Below are 24,247 nucleotides of genomic sequence, written 5' to 3'. Positions count from 1 at the left end.
GAAAGCATTCTAAATGCTTTCCTATGGACGCTGGCGTCTTCTCACTGTGAAAATCACAGTGAGAAGCGCGGAAGCGCCTCTTGCGGCTGTCAATGAGACAGCCACTAGAGGCTGGATTAACCCATAGGTAAATATAGCAGTTTCTCTGAAACTGCTATGTTTACAGCAGGCAGGGTCAATCCTAGGTGGACCTGGCACCCAGACCACTTCATTGAGCTGAAGTGGTCTCGGTGCCTATAGTGGTCCTTGAACTGTTAGCTTCACTCAATTATTATTCCAACCCTAAGAAAGAAAAGAAATAGTGAAGGGCAGATAGGAAGACATTTAGGGTTGTGAGATTTAAAATTAGGGTTAAGAACTAATTTAGCCTCAGTCAATTATTATTCTAACCCTAAAAATAGTAGAAATATTGGAGGGCAGAAAACTGGAAAGGTCTGGGTATCTTTCTTGTCTGGCTATTTTGGACTCATATTTGCAAATCTATCATCATTACTACACAATCCTCCTAGCAATAATTAGATACATAAAAATAATAATAAACTAGAATTAAATCATAATGCCAATTTACGTCAACTGGTCCTCGGTATTTTATGTATAACGTTCCACTATGTTCGTTCACTGTTCATGTTCATTCCTTTGTTAATAAAGTTATGTGAAACGCGACTAATCGATTTCCAAGTGGCGCTGCTTAGTGACGTAGAAGTGCAACGCAATTACCGTGCGCCGTGGTGAAACATGGCTGAGAAGAAGGGAGGCTCGCAGGGGTCAGCACCGTATGCGCACCGCATTGATCCCAAGCAAGATAAGCTCAGCCCTGAACAGCAACAGTCCATGAGGAGGGCGGAGGTAGCGCAGTGGGGAAGAAATGTTGGGAAGCTGCGGAGTAGGAACCTGATAACCGGACTTGCTATTGGTGGCATCGTTTTGAGTATATGTATCCTTTTCCGAACCACATGTTAATAATGCGATTAACCTAATGTGGAATTAATGTCGCCAGAGCCAGTGTATTCGGGCATAAATAGTTGTTTAATCTAGGCAGAGGCAAGGTTTAGCACGATTTCGCTGGTGAGTTGCATGCCCTTGCTTTTGAACTTGAACCTGTCAGGCTGTTTTGAGATATAGCAACACTAATGGTAGTTGAAGAGTCATGTCTTAAGTAGCCCTATATTTAACATAGGTCGACCAAATGTTTGTTAATGTCGATTATAAGAACTTTATATGCTGATTAACCCCTTCAGGACGGAGTCAATAGTACACGTTCTGATCAAAACAAAACGTAAACAAAAACTGGAATTTGCGCTATATGTCTGTTTACCCGTAGTTCCCCTCTTTCATATTAAATGCACCCACACTTATATATAATTTTGTTCAGGAGAAACAGGGCTTTCATTTCATATAAAATATTTGTATTTGAAACAATTTATTATGAATAAAATTAAAAAAAACTGTGAGAAATTTGAATTTTTTTTTTAAATTTGTAGTTCCGCCTCACATTTTAGCTGTAAATGTCATAATACTGTTAGGTTTTACGGCAACAAAATGCACATATTTGTAATCAGCGATGTCTCACGAGTACAACAGTACCCCCCATTAACAGGTTTTATGGTGTTTTGGAAAGTTACAGGGTTAAATATAGAACGTTCCATTTTCAAATTGAAATTTGCCAGATTAGTAATGTTACCTTTGAGACGGTGTGGTAGCCCAGGAATGAGAATTACCCCCATAATGGCATACCATTTGAAAAAGTAGACAACCCAAGGTATTGAACGTGGGGTATGTTTAGTTTTTTTTAGTAGCCACTTAGTCACAAACACTGGCCAAAGTTAGCGTTCATATTTGTTTTTGTGTGAAAAAAGCAAAAAACTAATATTTGGCCAGTGTTTGTGACTAAGTGGCTACTAAAAATGACTGGACATACCCCATTTGCAATACCTTGGGTTGTCTACTATTGCAAATGGTATGCCATCATAGGGGTAATTTTCATTCTTGGGCTACCATAGGGTCTCAAAGGCAACGTAACCAATCTGGCGAATTTTAATGTGAAAAAAATGAAACACAAACCTTATATTTGATGCTGTAACTTTTGAAAGAATGAAGATTACCCCTATGATGACATACTATTTGCAATAGTAGACAACCCAAGGTATTGCAAATGGGGTATGTCCAGTCTTTTTTAGTAGCCACTTAGTCACAAACACTGGCCAAAATTGGCGTTTTTTGCATTTTTCACACACAAACAAATACTAACGCTAACTTTGGCCAGTGTTTGTGACCAAATGGCTACTAAAAAAGACTGGACATACCCCATTTGCAATACCTTGGGTCGTCTACTATTGCAAATGGTATGCCATTATGGGTGTAAATTTATTTCCTGGGCTACTATACAGTCTCAAAGGCAACGTAACCAATCTGGCGAATTTTAATGTGAAAAAAATGGAACACAAACCTTATATTTGACGCTGTAACTTTTGAAAACACCATGAAACCTGTACATGAGGGGTACTGTTGTACTCGGAAGACTTCGCTAAACACAAATATTTGTGTTTCAAAACAGTAAAAAGTATCACAGCAATAATATCGTCCGTGTAAGTGCTGTTTGTTCGTGAAAAATGCGAAAAAGTCACTTTTACTGGCGATATCATCGTTGTAATACATTTTACTGTTTTGAAACACTAATATTTGTGTTCAGCGAAGTCTCCCGAGTAAAACCGTACCCCCCATGTACAGGTTTTATGGTGTCTTGGACAGTTATAGGGTTAAATATAGTGCTACCAAATTAAATTCCCTATACTTTCGGCATTGGTTGTCAGGCAGGTCCCGCTAATTGTAATTGATTAAGATACCTAATTATGTAAAAATATTACATAAATATATATGTAGAATTAATATGTGTGTGTGTGTGTGTGTGTGTATTAATATCACAATAGTTAGAACGAAATAACACACATACCGTATTTATTCGAGTATAACGCGCAAAATTTTGTACCGATTTTTAATCTAAAATTAGGGGTGCGCGTTATACTCGAATAAATATTAGCCCAGCAGAAGAGGGAGGGGAGTGGTTGCTCCGATAATACCTCCCAGGACCGCCGGGCTCATTACAAGCCCGGCGGTCCTGGGGTGGCGGGCAGCAAGCGTTTACTCACCTCCCTGCAGCTCCCCAGTGTAAATCTCGCAAGACCCGCGGCCAGCTCTGACGGCCGCGGGTCTCGCGAGATTTACACTGGGGAGCTGGAGGAGCTGATCTCCCCACCGGGCCATGGAGGCTTAGAGCAGAGATCCTGAGATCTCCCCTGCTGGTCTCAATCCATAGGCGTGCCCGTTTATACAGTCCTAGTCATACCTCCCAGCGTGAGCTGGAGGAGCTGCAGGGAGGTGAGTAAACGCTTGCTGCCCGGCGGTCCTGGGAGGTATTATCGGATCACCCACTCCCCTCCCTCTTCTGCTGGGCTAATATTTATTAGAGTATAACGAGCACCCCTAATTTTAGATTAAAAATAGATTTTTTTTTTTTTTTTTTTTTATCTAAAATTAGGGGTGCTCGTTATACTCTAATAAATATTAGCCCAGCAGAAGAGGGAGGGGAGTGGGTGATCCGATAATACCTCCCAGGACCGCCAGGCAGCAAGCGTTTACTCACCTCCCTGCAGCTCCTCCAGCTCACGCTGGGAGGTATGACTAGGACTGTATAAACGGGCACGCCTATGGATTGAGACCAGCAGGGGAGATCTCAGGATCTCTGCTCTAAGCCTCCATGGCCCGGTGGGGAGATCAGCTGCAGGGAGGGAGGCAGGAGAGGACCCGGGGAGCTCTAGCCAGCAGCTCCGCCGGGTTCCTCTCGCGAGATCTGAGCCTAGGCAGACTAGAGTTCACTCTCCACTGGACCACCAGGGATGGCAGCAGCAACAAATATCCCCCCTCCCTACATAAGGTAACAAGGGAGGGGGGATATTAACTTATCTGCCCCCACTCCCACAATCACCCAAGCATACAGCACACACACAAACAGCACCCATATACAGCACCCTCACACACAGTGCACACTAACAGCACCCTCACACACAGCATACTAACAGGGTCCTAACAAACACACACACAAACACCCTCCCACATCACACTAACAGCACCCTCACACTAACAGCACGGGCACACGCGACTGTGTGTGTGTGTGTGTGTGTGTGTGTGTATATATATGTATGCCCGTACGTACGTACATACATACGTGGCGTGTTTGTGCTTTATTCAGAGAGAAAGCATAGCAGTCCTGTGTCTGAAGAGCAGTGAAGCTGACAGGAGATCCTCTGACTGCCGTGGTTTTTCCCATATTGGCACATTCAATGCCAGGTTGGAGGTAACTATGTTTCTCTCTTCATTTTGAGACTGTACTTACAGTGCATAACCAGGAGGAAAAAGTTTGTTCTTTCTCCTGGCATCTATATATGCCAACTATGCACAATGCCTGCATTTCCTGCATTCCTAGGGATGAGACACTGATTGGTTAGATCAGTGTTACCCAGGGTGGGCATGGATAGTGCACAGATACAGAAAGAAACCATCCTGAGTTATGTGATTAGTAGTAAAAATGTTGATGAGATTATTTCAATGGATTGTATCTAACAGCAGCATATTACTTTTCTGTGCATTTAATTTATTTGCATGGATAGTTTCTTTAACGTTTTTTTCTCTCAAGATGGATACACTTTCTATTCTGTGTCCCAGGAAAAATTCCTAGATGAACTGGAAAATGAAGCAAAAGTGGCACGAGCCAATTTTCCTAAAACTTCTGCCAACTGAACAGAATCATTTGAGATGGGGACCGTCTTCATATGAAGGAGCTGGAGGACTTATTTTCAATTCTTTGCCTATTAAATTCTGTGTATCCCAAGAAACGTGATCATTCATCTAGGAGTTGGGTTGTTTACAATCTTTTCAGATTGCAGTAGTTTGGCTTGTCTATATTGATTATGCTAGTATATTTAAAATAAAGTGCTTACTATGAACTGAGTTTGTCCTGAAAAAGACCTGGAATACTTGATTTAAAATGGATGTATAGTGACATTTGTGTTTTACATGTATAAGTCCCTTATTTTTTATAATTTTCAATTATAATGAATGGGGAATCATTGTAATTGAAATTTGCACTGTAATTTCCTCTGTTTATTTTTATTTGGGCTCCACTGGCAGATAATACATGAGAAAAGAAAAACATGCAAATAAGATACACCTGCATTTTTTACATTCCCTAAAAATCGGAAATTTGCAGTTACCGTATAGTTAACAAATCCTGCAGACACAGCAGTCTGAGGCCATCCACAATAACCACTTTAATAAGTGCAAGTGGTTATGGTGCTTTGAGTGCAGGAATGTGTAGTACAAGATTTGTGTGCTTTCGTGAAGTAATTATCCACTATAATATCACATGTCAAATTTGTAAGGCTATAGGCAATAGAATAAAGGTAGGCAGGAACAGAAATCTCATTGTGCAATAACCTACATGAAGGATAAGTGGCTTTTTCGGAAAATATTTTACACTGTTTGGATTGTGTGGTATTGATAAAGCCTGTAAAAGTGAAACACGTTATGGACACTTAATATTGTGTATTTTAACTTATTAATGTTTTTTTGGTCACCTTTGTGTGCCAATCTCCTTTGTTATATGCACTTTCCCTGGTAATTTTCCCTGGTAAAGTTTTATACTTCAAGTAATCCCAAGGTGGGGATAATACCACCAACGCTGTGTTCATAGAGCAGTTAGCCTGCTCTATCCTTGTAAGTATAAATTTACTTAATTTTATTAGAGATTACTCTACTCTATTTTATTGAGAACACTATCTGTTGTCTTTTTATTCCTGAGTGTGTGGACGTGGTGGACATTTGCTGCAAATCCTTTAAAGTGGGAATTATACCGCTGTATGCCTATACTGCTAGAGCTGGCTATAGCTTTTCTAAATGTAAGTGTTCCAACATTATCTTATTAGTTTATCTAATTGAATTATACAGTGTGCACAATCACCGGTTTCCTGTCTTTTATATCATCTTGGTGTAAACATGGTTGACAGTTGCCGTTTATCCTTTAAAGCAGGGATTTTACCACTGTACATCTATACTGCTATAGCTCTTCCAAATTGAATTGGGGACAATACATCCTATCAAGCAATGACCATTTCATCTTTGGATTATAAAAACTTTCTTTGTGAGATTTTCGCACCACATCTATTTCTGCTTTTGTGCCAAATAAGTTGTACTATTAGTGTTTACATGTGGCACAGCCCTTCCCTTTTCTTTTGTTGTTCTTGTTCTTGTTCTCTCCAAAGGGCTTTGATGGAATCCCTTTGCTGGGGCTGCTGCCTACTCAATAACCCTGTGTTAATTAGCGATGTCCTTCTGTTTTGTAGTTTCCAAATAACAGCAAACCGTTTTTTGCAATGGTTTGATCCTTACCAGGGTCTTGATGAGACCCCCAGTACTGTCTGAATGGTATGTGGCTTTTGCAGAGCTGTAGCAGCCAGTTGCCAATCCCAACAATTGTGCATTGGTTGAGAGTATCATCTGAGCAATTTAATGTCTGTGCAAAGAATATGCACAGAACTGGCATTAGACAGATTCTGCTTCTGGGCTGGCTTATGACACTGCAGAGGTTGCATTACACCTGCAACAGCACCATTAAATATGAGTGTGTGCAGTATTTCATTCTGAAATGGTGCATATACAGGGTATTTGGTCCGTAACTTTAAAAATACTGAAGTGTTCGTGGTGTTTGGAGTAATCCTTTAACCCCTTAAGAACCAAACTTCTGGAATAAAAGGGATTTATGACATGTCACACATGTCATGTGTCCTTAAGGGGTTAAAGAGAAACTCTAACTTTAGAAATAACAGTGTTTATAACAAAATAGTTGTCTGTGGTTTTAGATTTAGGACCTTTTAAAATTGAAAAATAAGATTTACTAACCTTTCAGTCCTTGCTGCAGCTGTCTCTCTGCCCTTCCTTGAGATCTTGATAAGAAGAATTGAGGGACCTACTCTGCATTCTTGGCAATCTTTGTTTTGAGCAAATAACCATCTCATAAAGATGCATGGTACCAAAGAAGTGTGTGATGTCATTATGCGGAGTTTAATTATGTCGGTCTTGCGAATATTGCAAGAGCGTAATAGGAAGCACTTACAATGGCTATCTAAGTGACAACCATTAGCGGTGTTCTTAAAGTGTTACTCTAACTAAAAACAGTGGTTTAATACAAAACTGTTTTTGCTAGTAGTAACCCTTGATGGCAAAGTCTCCCCTGTATAGTGACAAAAAAACATTCTACCATGCCGAGGCCAAGTTCCCCCTGCAGCCAAATCATCTTCTAGTGATATCACTCTCCCCAATGGAAGGAATGTCTGAAGCCCAGGCTGTGGTAACGACTTGGGAGGCACAGAGGAAGGCACCATGCTGCCTTTGACATTGGATTTAAGACTTTATTCACATTAGTCAGTCTTATAGCAATGCAGTGTAAACAGGGTTAAAGCTTTGCTCACTTCAGGAGACCCCTATAACAGTGGATACCTGGGCTCCCCATTCAGCACAGCAAAAAGCTCTTTATATCCAATCAGAACACAGTGACTGAGCGATCGCGATTAACTGCGGTGATTCTAGGACTGTGAGCTGCTGAGGATGTATGTCCCCAAGCCAGTTGTGATTGGTGCTGGGCTTTGTCAGATGCCCAGTACAGATCAGTGTGATCAGATGAGAAATCATACTTCATTCACTATTACAGGAATATGGTCCTGTAATACTGGAAAAGCCACTCCCTACTGTTTTACCTAGGAAACCCATCGACTGATATTAGCAGAGAGTTCCCTTAGGATTAAGGGTAGGTTAGGGTTAACTGTAGGGTTAATGTTAAGGTAAGGTATGAGTTAATTAATGCTATTTTAGGATTAGCTATAGTGTAAAGTTAAATGTATGGGTAAAGTTAGGGCAGGTATATGGTCAGTGTAAGTAGAGGGAAAGGAGTATGATTGGTATAGTGTTTGGTTAGTTGCTAGCACTAATAACTAAACATTAGTTTAGATCCTTGACATAGGCATTTAAAGGATCACTATAGGGTCAGGAACACAAACCTTTAACGGTCAGGGGTGGCGGATCCTGATATTAAGAGTCACTGTGTGGAAATGGATAATCAGGACTTGGTGCAGGGTAACCACACACCCCCTAGTGTTGAGCACCAGCGTTTGTGCAGCCACATACCAGGGCCCTGATGCAGCTACTGCGGAACCCAGGTGCAAGATGACAATAAGCAGACCTCCCAGGATCTGAATAGGGAGGCTTTGCAGCAGATATGTATCCAGTACAGAAAAAAGGCAAGACTAGAATAGACACCAAACAAGAAAACAAGACAAAAGTAGGAGAACTCAGAACCGGAGCAGGACAGAAAGCAGAACCCAGAACATGTACACAAGACATGAGGAAAACAAGAACAGGGCAGGGCAAGACTGTACATGAACTGGGAATACAAGACGAGATACAAGGAGACTTAACTAAGTACTATATATGTAAAACATTGGAGATTTGGACATACATAAATGGCCAAGATGTATGCAGCCCACCACTGCATCATCAAAGTACTCCAATTAAGGTGGGACCTATCTGCCTAGATATGCATGACTAAATAAACAATAATAAAACACACACAGCACTTACCTGCAAGAAATGGGCAGAGGACTTGTAGCAACTGCCTGCAGGAACCAACTGAAACAAAAGGATTCCTGGAAAAGGAACGGGTGTGGCAACATAAAACAAACATATAAAGGAATCCAAGAGACTGGGAATTCCAGGAACAGAATACAGGAATGAACCCAGAAAACCAGAAAAAAACAAGAATTGTAAAAAGAGTACTGGATACCAGAAGCCAAGGCCAGACATATCAGCAGAACAGAGCAGGATGTGACAGTAACCCACCATTTAGGTGGCTTGCCCCCCTATAAAAGTTTAAAACTCCCCTTATTTCCAGCATCGTGCGGGTCCACTGGTGCTGGCCTTTGTAACATCATCAAAATGGCCGATTTTTTACCAATCCAATGCTTTTCCATAGAGAAAGCATTGGATTGGCTAAGATAGGCATGGGGGCGGGGCCAAATGCAGTTTTGGCCAATCAGGTCCTCCTCATAAAGCATTGAATCATTGCATCTCTATGAGGAAATTTCAGCGTCTCCATGCAGAGCGTGGGGACGCTGAACGGCAGGGCTGCTTACTGTGCAGCCCTGAGTCAGGAAGCCCCTCCAGTGGCCATCTAAGGAGTGGCCTCTTGGAGTAAACACTGCCTTTTCTCTGTTTACATGAAAATGCCTGAAGGGAGCTATTATACCCACCAGAACAACTACATTAAGCTGTAGTTGTTCTGGTGACTGTAGTGTCCCTTTAACAATCAAGACTGATATGTGAATCTATTTTGAGTTTATTTTTTCTATTTAGTTGCACTGGGCGTGTAAAAATTGATGAGCAAAGATTGCTATATCTATGTTTTCATAGAATATCTCATGCTCATTGATATACACAAGTATAGCATACATTATTGCACTGTATATAACACAATAAAAAAATCACATTATTATGTATGTTCTTATTCACAATGTTAGTTTTCTTATAGAATTTAGAATTTCTAACACTTAACATCACCAAGGCTACTATATCATAATGGGCTGGGTGCAGTGATACTTTTGTTTTAATACTGTAAAACATTGCAGTTTTTTAGAAACTAGTGTTGAATCCACCTTTAGTGGCTGTCTTCCTGAGGCTCCTCCGTGCCATTGACAGTGTAAAATTCAGTCAGGTGACACAGAAGCTCCCGTAAGAAAGCACTGATTTAATGCTTTCCTATAGGAAATCTTGGATGTGTGTGCAGCACTCATGCACATGTCATCAGGTCTCCAATGCTCTTCGGTGAGGAACACTGGATTGGACCAACAATGGGGGAGGCTTTGCCTCTTTGACATTGCGGGAGAAAAGGTAAGCAGTGCCATTTGGCACTGGCACTGAAAAAAAAGATAAGACTTGCCACTGAATAAGGTAAGTAAATGTATGCATTTTATTGGTATGTGGGAGAGACCTGTGTTTAGGTAGGGACAGGGATGCTAAAGCGTTAGGAACACAAGTTTTTAATCTAAACGCTTTAGTGCTCCTTTAACCCCTTAAGGACACATGACATGTGTGACATGTCATGATTCCCTTGTATTCCAGAAGTTTGGTCCTTAAGGGGTTAAAAAGAAGGATGAAAACCGTAAGCAGGAACAGATTGCAAGATCCAAAACATCTATAATCTGTTGTGGCTTTGGTGCTTGAAGTTTCACAATAATGCTTTATTGGGCTGGTCTTACTCTTGTGTGTGTTTTTATTTGTGAATAAATCCAGATGTGGATAAATATGTTTAACATTTTAACATAAAACGTTTGACATGCATTGTGTGGAAATTATTTGTTCTCTAAATTTAGGTATGAATAAAACAAACATAAATTATATTAAAAAAAATCCGATTCAATCTACAATATATTTTGGTGTGTATATTTAGCATGTCAAAAATGTCAATTAAAATAGAGTAACTCTGCTATAACAAACAAAAAACAAAGTGTGTGCAACCTATTTAGATAACATTCAACAACTGTATATTGTGAATAGAGTTGGATAATATAACTTCAGGCCAAAGTTGGATAAATCTTCAGGCCAAAGAACTAGTGCAGTAGTTGGTCTGAACAAAAAGAATAGGCTAAGTTAGCAAATTAAATACATCTTTAGGAGATACCATAAGACTTGGCTCCTAGAAACAAGTGTGAATTGTTTGTTTTGAAAAGGTAGCAGAATTGAGTTGCACAATAACTTTACACAATCGTATTGTAGGATGTGAGTCCTAATTTGAAATATTACAATACTCTGTCCACTAGAGGGCCCCATTGCCACTCATACTGGATCTCTCCTAACTAGTGGGCTGAAAAAAAGTAATTGCAAGAGGTAATGTATAAATAGCAGCAGGGATATACAGTATACACACTGAAGTAAAGGTGAAGAGAAGAATATGTATACAGTGCACAGCTAAAATAAAAGTGACACTTTCACACAAACACAATGTACATATGGCTTCTTAACCAAATACACAAAGATACTAATACAAATGTGAAGCTGACACATTGGCACATAGAGCACCTTATGCCTATTTTGCAAACAGAAAAATGTAAGGTTAATCAAATTCTGTACCCCACTGGTATGAATGATAATAGGGAAAGTTAAACAATACCAATTAAAAATGCATTTGTGCGTGTGTGTATATATAGAGAGATAATACCTTGTAGGAAAGCACTCACAGGACTTGATATGGTTCAAAAATAGTGCTTCTTTATTGCAGCAAAAATTTCAAGTAAAAAGTGTCAACGTTTCAGTCCCATCTGTACTTTTATCAAGACAATTAAAGAGTGAAAAAACAGCCTTTAAATATGCAGTGATCAGGGGGCGGAGCCTAACCAACGAGCTGGCTGGACGTGCTCTGATAGAGCTCCCGCCACACAACACCTAAATCTGCGGATTACACAAGCTACAATGCCCCAATCAACCGGGGACCTGGCCCACGGAATCGAATGGTGCCACACTCGACGACCGCTACCGCTACGGCAAATCGGGGCCTACCAAGAGTGGCCGAGGAGAAGGACGGCCGCCTTCCCTCCGAATACAGCCAGCAGCACGCAAGTACACACTTACCCCCCCCCCCCCTCCTATGGACCGGCGGGGGATATCCCGGTCCCCGCCAGACGGCGGACCTCGAGCCCTATACCTCCCGACAATGCCCGGGAATCTCTCAAGCAAGACGGGCTTTGGGGCCTCCAAAATGGCGGACGAGAGCGCACTAGCTAAACAACATAAGCATCCATTACCTAGCTTGGGCACAGACATAGCTGAGAGAGACCCAATCGATAGAATCTTTGAAGATTTTTGGGCTAGATTGCTGGCACTCTTACAGCCACCCAGGCTGAGCAACACAGAGCTTACAAAGCGCACAGATCACGCAAAGGGGAGACCTGGGAACCCCCCATGAGACAAATCGGCACCCCTAACCACAAAGCCCCGAACTCGAGGCCCTGCCACACTGGGGGCATCAGAGGGGGGCCTGCAGCACCAGCAGAGACGCTGAGCATTGCAAGAGCCCTCCTCGCTAACGCCGGGCTCTAACGCACCACACGAGAAGCCTCCGAGCACTCAGCCCACTCCGACGGCTGGGGCTCCACGCCGGCGACACCGCCATGAGGAAACACAAAAGCCTACTTACAGTGAAAAACACCGTAATAAACCGGTGCAGCCTGTACATGCTTCCAAGTATCAACTGCACAGGCAAAGGGCAACGTACAACAAAATCCTGCAGAGATTGGAGCAAAGGAAGCGCCGAGCGGCCTCACAACAGCCGAGTAAACGTCTACCTTCAAAGCGGCTTCCAACCCGACAACAGAAGCTTACAGCTCTGGCTGCGACACAGACCCCAAAATGGCGGCTCGTGAAGTGGCGCCCAATGCTTCGGAAGCAGGCAGCACTGGCGAGAACACAGCGGCGTCCCAGTCATCGGTCTACTGACGCACCACAGGAGGTACTGGGGATCTCGACCCAAAGGAGAGACTCTGCCATCTGGCCCACCTTGATGATGGGTGATCAGGTCGCCCTCAAGAGGGACAAGTCGGTACACCCGGTGGGCATAGGCTGAGGGGGATGTGAATAAACGGCTTGTGGTACAAGGCCCCAGCTTACATGCCTGGCACTCTCAGGGACATTAATACTGCTGGTGACGACCTACAGCCCAGATACCTACCTGGCCTCATGTACCCCTCCTGAACTGTGACCAACATGCCATACCTTGTGTTGCGCCTACTTGCAAGTTGATACACTAATATAGCATGTTTAGAAACGTAACTAGCATAATTCCTTACCTAGTTTATAGCTAAAGTAAGACCGCTGGCTACTACCAGACCTTTTTATTCTTGTTATCCATATTTGTTTAGACATAGCAATTTTACATTAAGCGATACAACTAACAAGCAGACGCTGCAGAAACACTGTCTTACCTAGTTTAGCCTACTAAGATTTTCTTGCATATGACAGCCTATAGTTTGTTCCTCTAACCATACCCAACTGCATATGTCAACGGGCCACCACGAAATTGTATGTCCCTGTTTGCATTCTTCACGTGCTGACCAATTGTACGAACCAGGCTATATAATTATAATTGTTATTACATGTTTACACGAATGTTGGGACTGTATTAGGCTTAACTACTACCTCCCTATGGATCTGCATTGGGTCTAGGCTACCGACACCCATGACACAATATGCTCATATATTGTAGATATATCATCCTGCCCTATCGAGCACCACAGTTTATTGTTTCCTTAACTTGCTATGACATAAGCCTGTTTAATTCATTTACTCTTTTAATATCTTGATACCCCTCCTACTAGAATATTACGCAAAAGTCATTCTACGAAACGAGGCTTTGCACACTAACTAAACTACCTTGCCCGTAGTAAGCACCCATTTTCACGTAGACCACAATCTTCTACTCAGTAATTATAGACAAGCTTCTACCACCAAACGTAATATGCACAAATCGCTTAGATTGAAACGCTCCTGCTGTTTATGATATATAAAAAAAAAATTGTGCTGATATTTCCTCATGCTGACCAATTGTTACCGTATGTCTGATTATATACTTGTCAATGCTGTTGGGGCATGACGAGCCCGCTTGTTATACTTTCATGCACTCCAAAAATAAAGAATTAAAAAAAAAAAATATGCAGTGATCAGATGTTCACTGGTGTGTGTGAAAACCATAAGCATAGGAAAACTATAACTATACATTATAACAGACACATTTGTCAGAAAGTAGCACCCCGTGTTAAAAGGTGAATAAAAATGCATTATTCAGTTGTGTTGCAAAAATAAATGTTTATGCCTCTTTGGTTTTGGAAATATTGTGCATTATATCTTTATTAAACCATGCTCACTTTGCACCCTGTATTATTAAATTTAAAAACAAATACGCAATTGTGTGTTTGTGTGTGAGTGATATATTTGGGGTCACAGATAAAAGCTGCGCAAAGTAGTGGCATCTATAAGTTGGTTGTGGTGTGTCGTAACAAGGGACGTATTAGCCGCGAGGCCTGGCAGCTAACTGACAATCCAGGTGGGCAGGCTCACTGATTAGTGAGCTCTCTGCTCAACTTCCTTTGCGCGCCGCAGACTGATGCCGGGAGTCAGGATATGATGTCATATTCCGGCTCCCGGCATCACACTGCGGAGCGCGAGGGAGCTGAACAGGAGAATCAGTGCTCCCTCGACGCCTGCAGTCACCAGCCGCCCAGCAGTCCCACTGGACCCCAAGGAAACGAGAATCCACCCCAGCATTCCCAAAGCATAGGAGGCTGGGGGATTGAATTAAAAAAAAAATTTGTGTGAGTGTGTCTGTTAGTTTGTGTGTGTGTCTGTTAGTGAGAGTGTATGCGTCTCTGTTAGCTTGTGTATGTGTGTCTGTCAGTGCATGTGTGTATTTAGAAGGCAGGGAAGGGGCGGCACAAAACCAGGATACACCACTGGTCGCAACCCGACGGGCGTGATGGCCTATAATAAAAGAGGTCACGCCAAGTGAATTATATGAGAGGAGGGAGCGGTGGGTGGGATGAGCCAGATGTTATCGGCCCATTAATAGGGGCTGCCTGTGTAGTTGTAGGCTGAGTAAGCCTTTCCACAATTACAGGCTGCGTCTTTCTATTTGTGGTTGGGGACAAAAGCCGAACAAAGTACTGGTGTCTATAAGTCGGTTGCGGTTTGCTGAAACCGACGTTTGGGTAGGCCTGTAATAAAAGAGGACAAAAGGTTTATCCCTTTAAGGACACAGCTTCAAAAGCTTGCCTTACCCTTAAAGACACAAGCCATTTTACATTTTTTGCTATTTGTGTTCAACCGCAATTTGCATCTCTCTTATTTGTTGCACCAACACATATTATATACAATTTTTTAGAGGGCAAAAATGGCTTTAATTCAATGTCACATGTATAAATTATAATTAATTAAAAACAAAAAAATTTTCCACAGTTTTGGCAATAATAGTGTGTGCATACTATGTCCAGCTTAGGAAAAGTAATTCAAAATAAATTCATTTATGTGTCTTGATCTATAGAGTACACAATATTTTTAGGTTTGCAGCTTATTTTGAAAGATGCAGGTCACACAAAACAAGGAATAAAATAAAATTTCAATGTGAAACAATTTTAGAAGTTGGTATGTTTGTATTGTAAGTTTAGTAGCCATCACAGAAAACAAACTTGCCACACAAAAGTGTGTATGTGTGTGTATATATATATATATATATATATATATATATATATATATATGTGTGTGTGTGTGTGTATATATACAAATGGGTTAGCTCAGCCCCTTACAGCTGATAGGGCAGGTAAAACACCAAAGGCTATAAAAGAGGCTCCATTCCTAAGGTCCTCAGTCTTTTTCCTGTCCTACAGCCCTTAGGATGTGAGCTCCCTTTTCTTATGTACATGTATGGTTTTTGTTTTTTTCTCTTCATTACTTTATTTGGTTTTGCTATTTTAGGGTGCCTTTATACTGTGGTGTCCTCAACCTGTAATGCCTTTATGCTGTGATGCCTTTAAACTGTGGTGTATTATGCAGCTGTGCCTTATGCTGTATTACCGTTATACTATGATGCCTTTAAACTGTGATGCATTATGCTGCTGTGCTAAGTGATGCATTTTATAAGTGATGCCTTTATGCAGTGGTGCCTTATATTGTAGTGCCTTTAAACTTTGGTGACTTTTGCACCTTGTTGCCTTTTAATCACCTTGCAGGCACTTTTACTTTATTTTTTATGCTTTCCCTCGGTCCAAACTTATTTGGAAAGTATTTGCAAGTTCTCCAGACATGGATAAGTGCTATTTTCAGTCCGTTTTTTTTTTTGTCAATCATTATTTTATTCAAGACATATGCAAATGGGTACAGAAGAGAAAACATGGGAAACGTACCAGCGAGTTACATCACAGGGTGGTTACATCAGTGTGGTCATAACAGTACAGTTTCAAAATAATGATGCCTCTTTTTTTTTTTTTTTTTTTTTTGTGATACAGAGAAAAGTAATGCAATGAATTTCAATCAATCAGTATAAAAGCTTCAAATAAACAGTAATACTATTAAACTATAAAGATTCTTTCAACCATGTGCATAAACCTATGGGTAATTAGCAGGCTAAATATAGCGTGGGAACAGAGGGGGGCGGCAGTGTCTTGGGGGGTATTCAGTATCAGTTCCTTTCCCCTGTTATATAGGGTACTTAGTAGCTTCGGCTGTGCTGGGTTGATTTCGTTAACTAAGGGCCGTCTATTAGGTTAGCGGTGTGGCACTATGTCAGTAAACCTGTGTATCAAGTCTTAGTGCCCTCTAGTGCGTCATGTGGGGTTATCCCAGTGGTTAGTCTCACCTCTAAGTTCGAGTCTTGCGACTCCGACCCATTAGTTGTCCTAGTGTTCAGCGTTATCGCCTCCTAAGGGTCAGTGCCTGTCCTGTTCGGGGTAAGTCGTTAGTCATCGATCATCCCTGATACCCTAGGGGTCAGGGAGAAGGGGTATGCAGGAGGGGTTGGGTAAGGGGGGGAGGGGGTGGGTGGGAGTTCCGGACGGGACCACTCCGGCACCCGGGGCCATGCCACAAGCACTTCCCGCGAATGGACTTCCAACGTGTCGCTAACGGTCGCGACTCGGCCGATATCAAGCATCTAGCCCATGGGAGCCAACTATGCCGAACTGTTAGAGATGTATGATTTCCAGGGATACCATTTGAGGGCACATTTGTCAGAGCGCTCCTGCAGGGAGGCGGTCATGATTTCCATATCATAGATGTTTTCTACCTTGTCAACCCATTGTGTGAATGTGGGCACTGTGGTGCGTTTCCAGTGTAGTGGTATGAGGGCTTTCGCTGCAGTGAGTAAGTGTATGGTGAGGGAGTTTTTGTATGTTCGCATGGGTATTGGCGTGTGGTGAAGTAGCATCGTCAGGGGTAGGAGGGGGATGTCCGAACCTGTAACCTCTCTGATCTTTGTATTGATCATATGCCAAAATGGTGTGATGCGTGGGCACGTCCACCATATGTGTATGTTCGTGCCAGGTCCGGACCCGCATCTCCAGCAGTCTCCTGTGGTCGTTACTTGCATGCGTTTGAGGGTCTCCGGCGTCTGATACCATTGTGTCAGGAGTTTATAGCTGGTTTCTTGGAACTTTGAGCTTATTGAGCATTTGTGTGTGAGGAGGGAGATTTTCCCCCATTCCTGATCTGTTAGTTGGGTCCCCGTCTCTTTTTCCCATTTACCGGTGAAGCCTAGTGGGCTGCCTCCCATCGAAGTCATGAGGATTTCATACATGTGGGAGACACCGTGTTCTATGTGTCTTCTGTCAGTGCACAACTGCTCGAAGTCCGTGAGCTGTCTATGGAGGTGGGCTCTACCCGCTATTTGTGCGTGGTATGCCTTTACCTGGTGGTGGTGGAATGTTTCAAGTTGAGTGGGAGGCCCCCCCATCAAGTCTGCCAGCCGCCTGACCTCGCCCCCCGAGATCCATTGATGTAGGTAGATCCAGTCTGCCTCTTGGATGCGTTTGAGGGCGGCCGGGTGGAGGCCTCCTGCGAGGTCCGGGTTATAAGTAATGGGGGTAAGAGGGTTCGGGGAGGTAGTCAGGCGGCGGGTGAAGCGGAGGCCGCACCACACTCTGAGCGTGGCATCGATGATTGGATTGTCCGTCTGCAGGTCCCTAAAGGTGAGCCGTCCCAGCCAGAGTTTGGATGGGATGGTGCCCAGGGACTGTCTTTTCTCCATCTGTATCCACCGCTTGGGGCTGGGGTGGGCGTGCCAGTCCACTATTCTGTGTAGGTGTGTGGCCTGGTAGTAGGTCTGTAGGGATGGGAGTCCCACACCCCCGGCAGCTTTGGGGCGTTCCAGGGTGGTCCTGCGGATGCGGGTCGGTTTCTGGTTCCATACGAAGCGTCTGATGGCCGTCGTCACCGATTTGAAGAATGCCTGTGGGATCCTCGTGGGTAGGGTTGCGAACAGGTAGAGGATGCGGGGCAAGATGTTCATTTTGACAGCACTTATGCGGCCGAACCAGGTAATGTATTGTCCCGTCCACTTCGTCAGGTCTTTCTGTATGGTCGAGAGGATGGGAAGGAAGTTCAATTGGTAAAGCTGAGTCAAGTCGCTCGGCAACCAGGTACCCAGGTAGCGAAGTTTGGTAGTATTCCAAGAGAAACGGAATTGGGAGCTAAGGTGTTTGGCGAGGTCCTCATTCCGAGTTATGGGCATGGCTTCGGACTTATCTATGTTCAATTTCAGATTGGACAGTCGTCCGTAGACCTCGAATGCCTGCAAGAGGTTAGGGACCGAAATCAACGGTTGTTCTAGGAAGAAGAGCATGTCGTCGGCGTATGCCGCCACACGATGCTCCTCTCCTCCCACTCTCACCCCCCTGATGCTCCATCTCGTCTCACCGCTTCCAAGAAGGGTTCCAGGGTGAGGGCAAACAAGAGGGGCGAAAGCGGGCATCCCTGACGAGTGCCGTTGCATATTGGGAAGGCGTTCGTCAGGGTTCCGTTGACTCTGATCCTGGCTGTCGGCGTGGTATATAGCGCAGCTATCCATGAGCGCATGTGTGGTCCGAAGCCCATATGTCGCAGTGTTTCGGCCATGAACGTCCAGTCTACCCGATCAAACGCCTTTTCGGCATCAGTCGACACAAGTACGGTGTCACGGTTGGATGATCTGGCTGTATGGATAACGTTGAGTGCACGTATCGTATCATCCCTGGCTTCCTTACCCGGGATAAATCCCACTTGGTCCGGGTGGACTAGATCTGGTAGTATATGGGTCAGTCTGAGGGATAGTGCTTTGGTGTATAGCTTCAAGTCTGCGTTCAGTAAGGAGATGGGTCTGTAGTTCGCACAGACGGTCGGGTCCTTACCCTCTTTGGGGATGACCGTGACAGTCGCCGCCAGTGTATCCACGGGAAAGCGTCCTCCGTCCCGCAGGGAGTTGAGTCCCGCCAGTAGTTTTGGCATAAGCGTGTCTCGAAACGTGCGGAGGTATGCTAGCGGTAGTCCATCTGGTCCCGGTGCTCGGTGTGGCTTAGAGTTCTTTAGTGCCAAGGCCAGCTCTTCGAGCGTTAGGGGGCTCTCCAGGTCTTCTGCGTGTTCCGATGACAATTTGCGTGTAACGTGTTGTGACAGGTAGTCCGTGATCCTCCGGCGTTGGGACACGTCTCTTGTGGCTTGTGTGGCCTGTTTCAGGTTATAGAGATCCGTGTAGTACGCCTCAAATGCTGCCATAATCCCCTTGGGCATATTAGTGTGGTGGCCAGTTCGCGTCTGGATCTTATGGATATGTTGAGACCGTCTCTTTGAACGAAGCATTGTCGCCAGGAGTTTACCACTCTTGTTGGAGTGTTCGTAGAAGAACCTCGTGGATTTGCGCAGCACTTGCAGGTGGCCTTGAGCTAGGTGTTCCCTGAGTTCCCTCCGAGCCTCTGTCAGTTGAAGATAGGTGTTATCGTCCAGTGTCTGTTTGTGGGAACTCTCCAAGTCCGCTATCCTCCTCGTTAGGTCCCGAATGAGTCGGGACTTCTCTTTCTTGCGTTGCGTACACACAGAGATAAAGTGCCCACGCATCACACACTTATGGGCTTCCCATAAAGTCAAGGGGGGCATGTCGGGAGTCTCGTTTGTTTCAAAGTACTGGGTGATAGCGCGCTGTGCTGCGGTGCGGGCTACATGGTCGGTCAGTAAGGATTCATTGAGTTTCCACTGGCGCTCTACTGGTTTATATAGGGGGGAGTTTATCTGTATTGATGTCGGGGCGTGATCTGACTGGTGGACAATCCCTATGTGTGCGTCTCGGAGGAGCGTCAGGTGTTCCTGTGGCATGAAGATGTAATCGATGCGACTATATCGTTTGTGTACCGACGAGTAGCAAGTAAAGTCCCTGTCGTCTGGGTGGGCCGTCCTCCAGCAGTCCACCAGTCCCGCCTTGTGTAGGGCCTTCCTGGCGGTGAGTAGGCAGTGTGGTGGGATTGTGCTGGTCCCTTTCGAGGTGTCTATGTGTGGGTCTAGTGGTAGGTTTAGATCCCCTGCCAGGATCAGGAGGCCGTCCCTGAAGCGTTCCAGTTTGGACAGTGTTTTGGCTAGGAACGTGTGCTGCGCTCGGTTTGGGCTGTATATGCAAGCGAATGTGTATGTGTGGTCAGCTATGGTGCCTTTGATAAAAATGTACCTCCCGTTGGGATCAGCAAGTGTTTCTGTGTGTTGATACGGGATCGAGTGTGCAACTAAGATCGCCACCCCTGTTTTCTTAGCATCTGGGTGGTTCGCAAAGAACCCCTGAGGAAAACGGCTGTTCCCTAGTTTCGGTTGTGTTCGGCTTACGAAGTGCGTCTCCTGCAGGAATGCTACTGACACTCTCTCGGCCCACAGTAAGCGTAGCAGTTGGGCGCGTTTTTCAGGGGAATTCAAGCCGCGGGTGTTGTTTGACCAAAACTTTAGCTGAGCTGGGCGTACCTCCGACATGGCCACGAGAGCCGGGGATCCCCCCGGGACCCGGAGTGGGTTAAGAGGAAGGGATAGGTCAAGTGCGATAGGGCAGGGGGGCAGGAAAGAAAGAAGAGGGGGTAGGTATGAGGGGTAAGTGCAACTTCGAACCTCGGTCGGGGAGAGCCGTCGGTGGGTACTATCCTGTAGTCCCTCCGAACACCGACCGGTATATACAGTACAGGTTCGTTGCTTGAGGTGCGAGGGAGGCAACCGATGTCGTCAGTCGTTCGGTTGTCTTAAGTCCGTCAGCAAGTGTCTCTCTGGGCTCCCAACCCGCTGGTGGTGGAAACTAGTGGTCTTAGGTAACTGCCTAAGGTGGTATCATGTGGGGGTGGGCCGTAGGTCCATGTAGATGGGGAGCGTCATTAGATAAGTCCGGAGGGGCCTCACCCCATCCAGCGTCCGTCTGTCTATGTCCGGGGTCCTCGTCAGTCGATACACAGAAAGCGTGTCCGCTTGTCCTGGCGTCGTCTAACGGGGGTGGGACCGTGAGCGTGCTATCCAGGTCTACCCAGATCCCCGGGTCAGTTAGTTACGCCTGTGGGCCCCGACTGTATAGTCGCACCATACACAAAAGAGTACATACTGTAACCCATAACAATAAGCAAAAGTTAATAAACATTGTAACTTGTGAACATGTAAGGTACCTTCAACATTCCCCAAACCCGATTACCCGGGGTGTTCGGCTGCCGGACCCCGACTCCGGGCCCTGCTCCCGCTCACAACTCGGCCAGCGAGGAGGGGGCCCATGAAGCTCCGGGGGTGCGGCGGGCGTGCCCCTACGACCTGCCATACCCATCCTCCCGCCCAACCCAGGTGCTCAGAGGACCCCCAATAACAGATTAACGGCCGGCCTAGTTACGGGAGCCCAGGGGATCCCAGGCCCCGCTTGGTATAAGCGTCCATGTCTCGGCTGTATTAGCTAGCAGTTTCAAAGTCCCCATGGCGGGGAGTTCCGGGACGAACCCGTGACCTGACAAGTGTTTGGCATGGTGGGGACCAGCGACCCCGGAGGGGATTCCCCACCCCATCCCCAAGCCCCACCACCCAAATTTGTAATGTGTCCCCCATAAATGTTGTAGCCGGGGGTGAAAGCCAGAGTCTCGCATCCACAGTGGGCCCACCATCCCCGGGTCCCTTCCCCCACCCAAGCGGGCGTAGTTCCCGGGCTAAAATTCAAGCAAGGTGTGCTGGGGGGGGGGGGGGGGGGGGCGTGCAGTACATACCAGATTGGGCCGTTCTTACCACTTGGGAGCTCCCGGATCCCCACGTAGGCGGGGTGGGTATTTGTCAGTCTCAGTTCTGCTGATGTCGCGTGGGCCCGGAGTCCATGCAACCGCTGTCCGGGGTCGTAGCTTGGGGTACAATCGCTTATTCTTCGGGGCCCACTGGTCCGCCGCGCCTCTGGCTCGGGCCCGGGGTGTTGTCTGTGAGGTTCTCAGCTGGGACAGTGGGGCCAGTGGGTCTGGCCGGAGGGCAATCCAGGATCCAGTTTGAGATTGTCATGGGAGGGAGGCCCACGGCCCGGAGGAAACGGGGGAGATCGTTAGGCCATCTCAGCACGTGCCACTGGTTGTCCGTTCTGGCTTGCAGGCTAAACGGGAACCCCCATTTGTAAGGGATCCGTTTCTCTCGCATGAGGTTGGTAAGAGGTTTCAAGGCCCTCCGAGCATCCAGTGTAAGTGTAGACAAGTCCTGGTACAGGGAAATCTGGGCGTCATTATATCTGATGGTGCGTTGCGTTCTGGCTGCTCGCATTATGGACTCTTTCAGCTGGAACGACTGTATGCAGCATATCAAGTCTCTTGGTAGGCCGTCCCTGCGCGGGGCCCGTAGCGCTCTGTGTGCTCTTTCCAGGCCGAAATCCGTAGGTGCATCAGCCCCGAGTATGTGGGTGAACAGGCCCGTTAGCTGTTCACGGGGCGATTCCCCTTCTGATTCCGGGAAGCCTCGTATGCGAATATTGTTCCGGCGTCCCCTATTATCGAGGTCTTCCATCTGCCGCCTGAGGTCTAAAAGAATATTGCCTTGCCTCGAGGCTGCCAGGTCGGCCGCCTGCATGTGGTGTTCAGTATGCAGGCGGTGTTCTTCCAGGGTATCCACCCGCGTTTCCAGGACCGCGAGGTCCCTCCTCACTGCGGCCACTTCCTCTCTGATAACTGACCTGAGCTCGGCTATGAGCTCCGTTTTGTCACTGCGGGTAAGCATGTTGGCCGAAATTGCAGCAAGGTCAGCGGACATTTGTGATAGTGCATCCTCTCTTGGGGAGCTCCTCATGGAGTCAGCCCGGCTGCTTGATCCCGGGGATGCGGGCGCCATCTTGCTTTGGTCCCGCGGGCCCCCAAACGGGTGCGGGGAGGACAGAAAGTCGTCCATCGGGCCCGGAGTCTGGATGGCCGGTGTGTGCGGAGGTCTAGGGGTATTCCCTCGTTTTGTTCTCCCCATAAAATCGGCTTTTTTGCAGCGTGTTTAACGTTTAAGCGGGTTGGGGCCTAGGAGCTCTCGCCGTCTGCGTCCTACTCCATCGGCTGTCAGGCCACGCCCCCCTTTCAGTCCGTTTTAAACCTGCTTGACTGTTTTCTTGGTAATAGAATTTGACAGTGCCCTTTAGTACTTTGCCACATGTAATATTTATTTTTTATTTATTTTATTGTTTGTTTGATGTCTGAATCTACACAATGTTCTGATTGTTATGGGAATGCAGTGGAAGGTAAATCGTTATGCATTGACTGTCTTCAGAAGGTAACCTCTTCAGCATCACCTATACCTGCGCAGCCACAGGACATGTGGGCATGCCTTACAAAGGAAGTTGCAAGGTATTGTTTGAATATATACCATGTTTTGGTTCTGATGGGAAAGCATTGGAAGGAAAACAGTTATGCACTGACTGTCTCCAGAAGGTAGCCGCTTCAGCATCACCTATACCTGCGCAGCCACATGACATGTGGGCATGACTTAAAAAGGAAGTTTCAAGGTATTTCAGAGGCCTTAGAGGTAAGAAAAGGAGGCCAAACTTTACTTTGTGGAGGAAGGTACTTCCACCCCCTGGACTAAACCACCTATTTCCAGGGTAGCCTGTGGGACGATGCAACCGCTTGACAACTCTGCTTTTTTACGCATGGATCAAAAGTGGATGCAGACCTGTCCAAATGTATACGCCTGCCAATGCAGGATGTCATCCAGCTGTAGCTTTCACTGCTGCTTCTAGAGCCATGAAAAGTGAGAGATATTAAGAGCCAAGATTGAAGATGCAGTCTGAAGTCTTCAGGTTACAACTGACTTCTTCACAGAAGCTTCCCTAGATGTAACTAGGATATTCTCTCGAACAAATGGCTTTATCTACAGCAGCTAGGAAAGCATTATGGTTCTATTTCTGGGATGATGACTCATCCTCCAAGTCTGCCCTCGACACCATTCTATTTGAAGAATATACCTCAGGACTGAAGATCCGAGATTTCTGTACCTCAGGACTGAAGATCCAAGAATCCCGGCTTCTCATGGTCAGACAGAAGAAACTCCAGTGACCAGCATTTCCGAGATACATGGAGTTACTGACCAGCAGGGCATACTCCCGAGGTTAACTTGTGGCAGCTGGTAAACCTGC

At 45.5% G+C, this 24,247-nt stretch overlaps 1 protein-coding gene across 1 annotated transcript; it reads left to right on the top strand.

Moving 5' to 3' along the window:
* The first annotated feature begins 692 nt into the window (after positions 1-692).
* LOC134565747 (cytochrome c oxidase assembly factor 3 homolog, mitochondrial) lies at positions 693-5,004 on the top strand. The gene is made up of 2 exons (XM_063425395.1): positions 693-934; positions 4,691-5,004. The coding sequence occupies exons 1-2, from the start codon at positions 736-738 to the stop codon at positions 4,792-4,794; spliced, it is 303 nt and encodes a 100-aa protein (XP_063281465.1). The 5' UTR covers positions 693-735; the 3' UTR covers positions 4,795-5,004.
* The last annotated feature ends 19,243 nt before the right edge of the window (positions 5,005-24,247 follow it).

The sequence above is a fragment of the Pelobates fuscus genome, chromosome 6, assembly GCF_036172605.1.
Source record: "Pelobates fuscus isolate aPelFus1 chromosome 6, aPelFus1.pri, whole genome shotgun sequence".
NCBI lineage: Eukaryota > Metazoa > Chordata > Amphibia > Anura > Pelobatidae > Pelobates > Pelobates fuscus.
The sequence above is the reverse complement of the archived record's forward strand: the minus strand, read 5'-3'. Positions and strand labels throughout refer to the sequence as shown.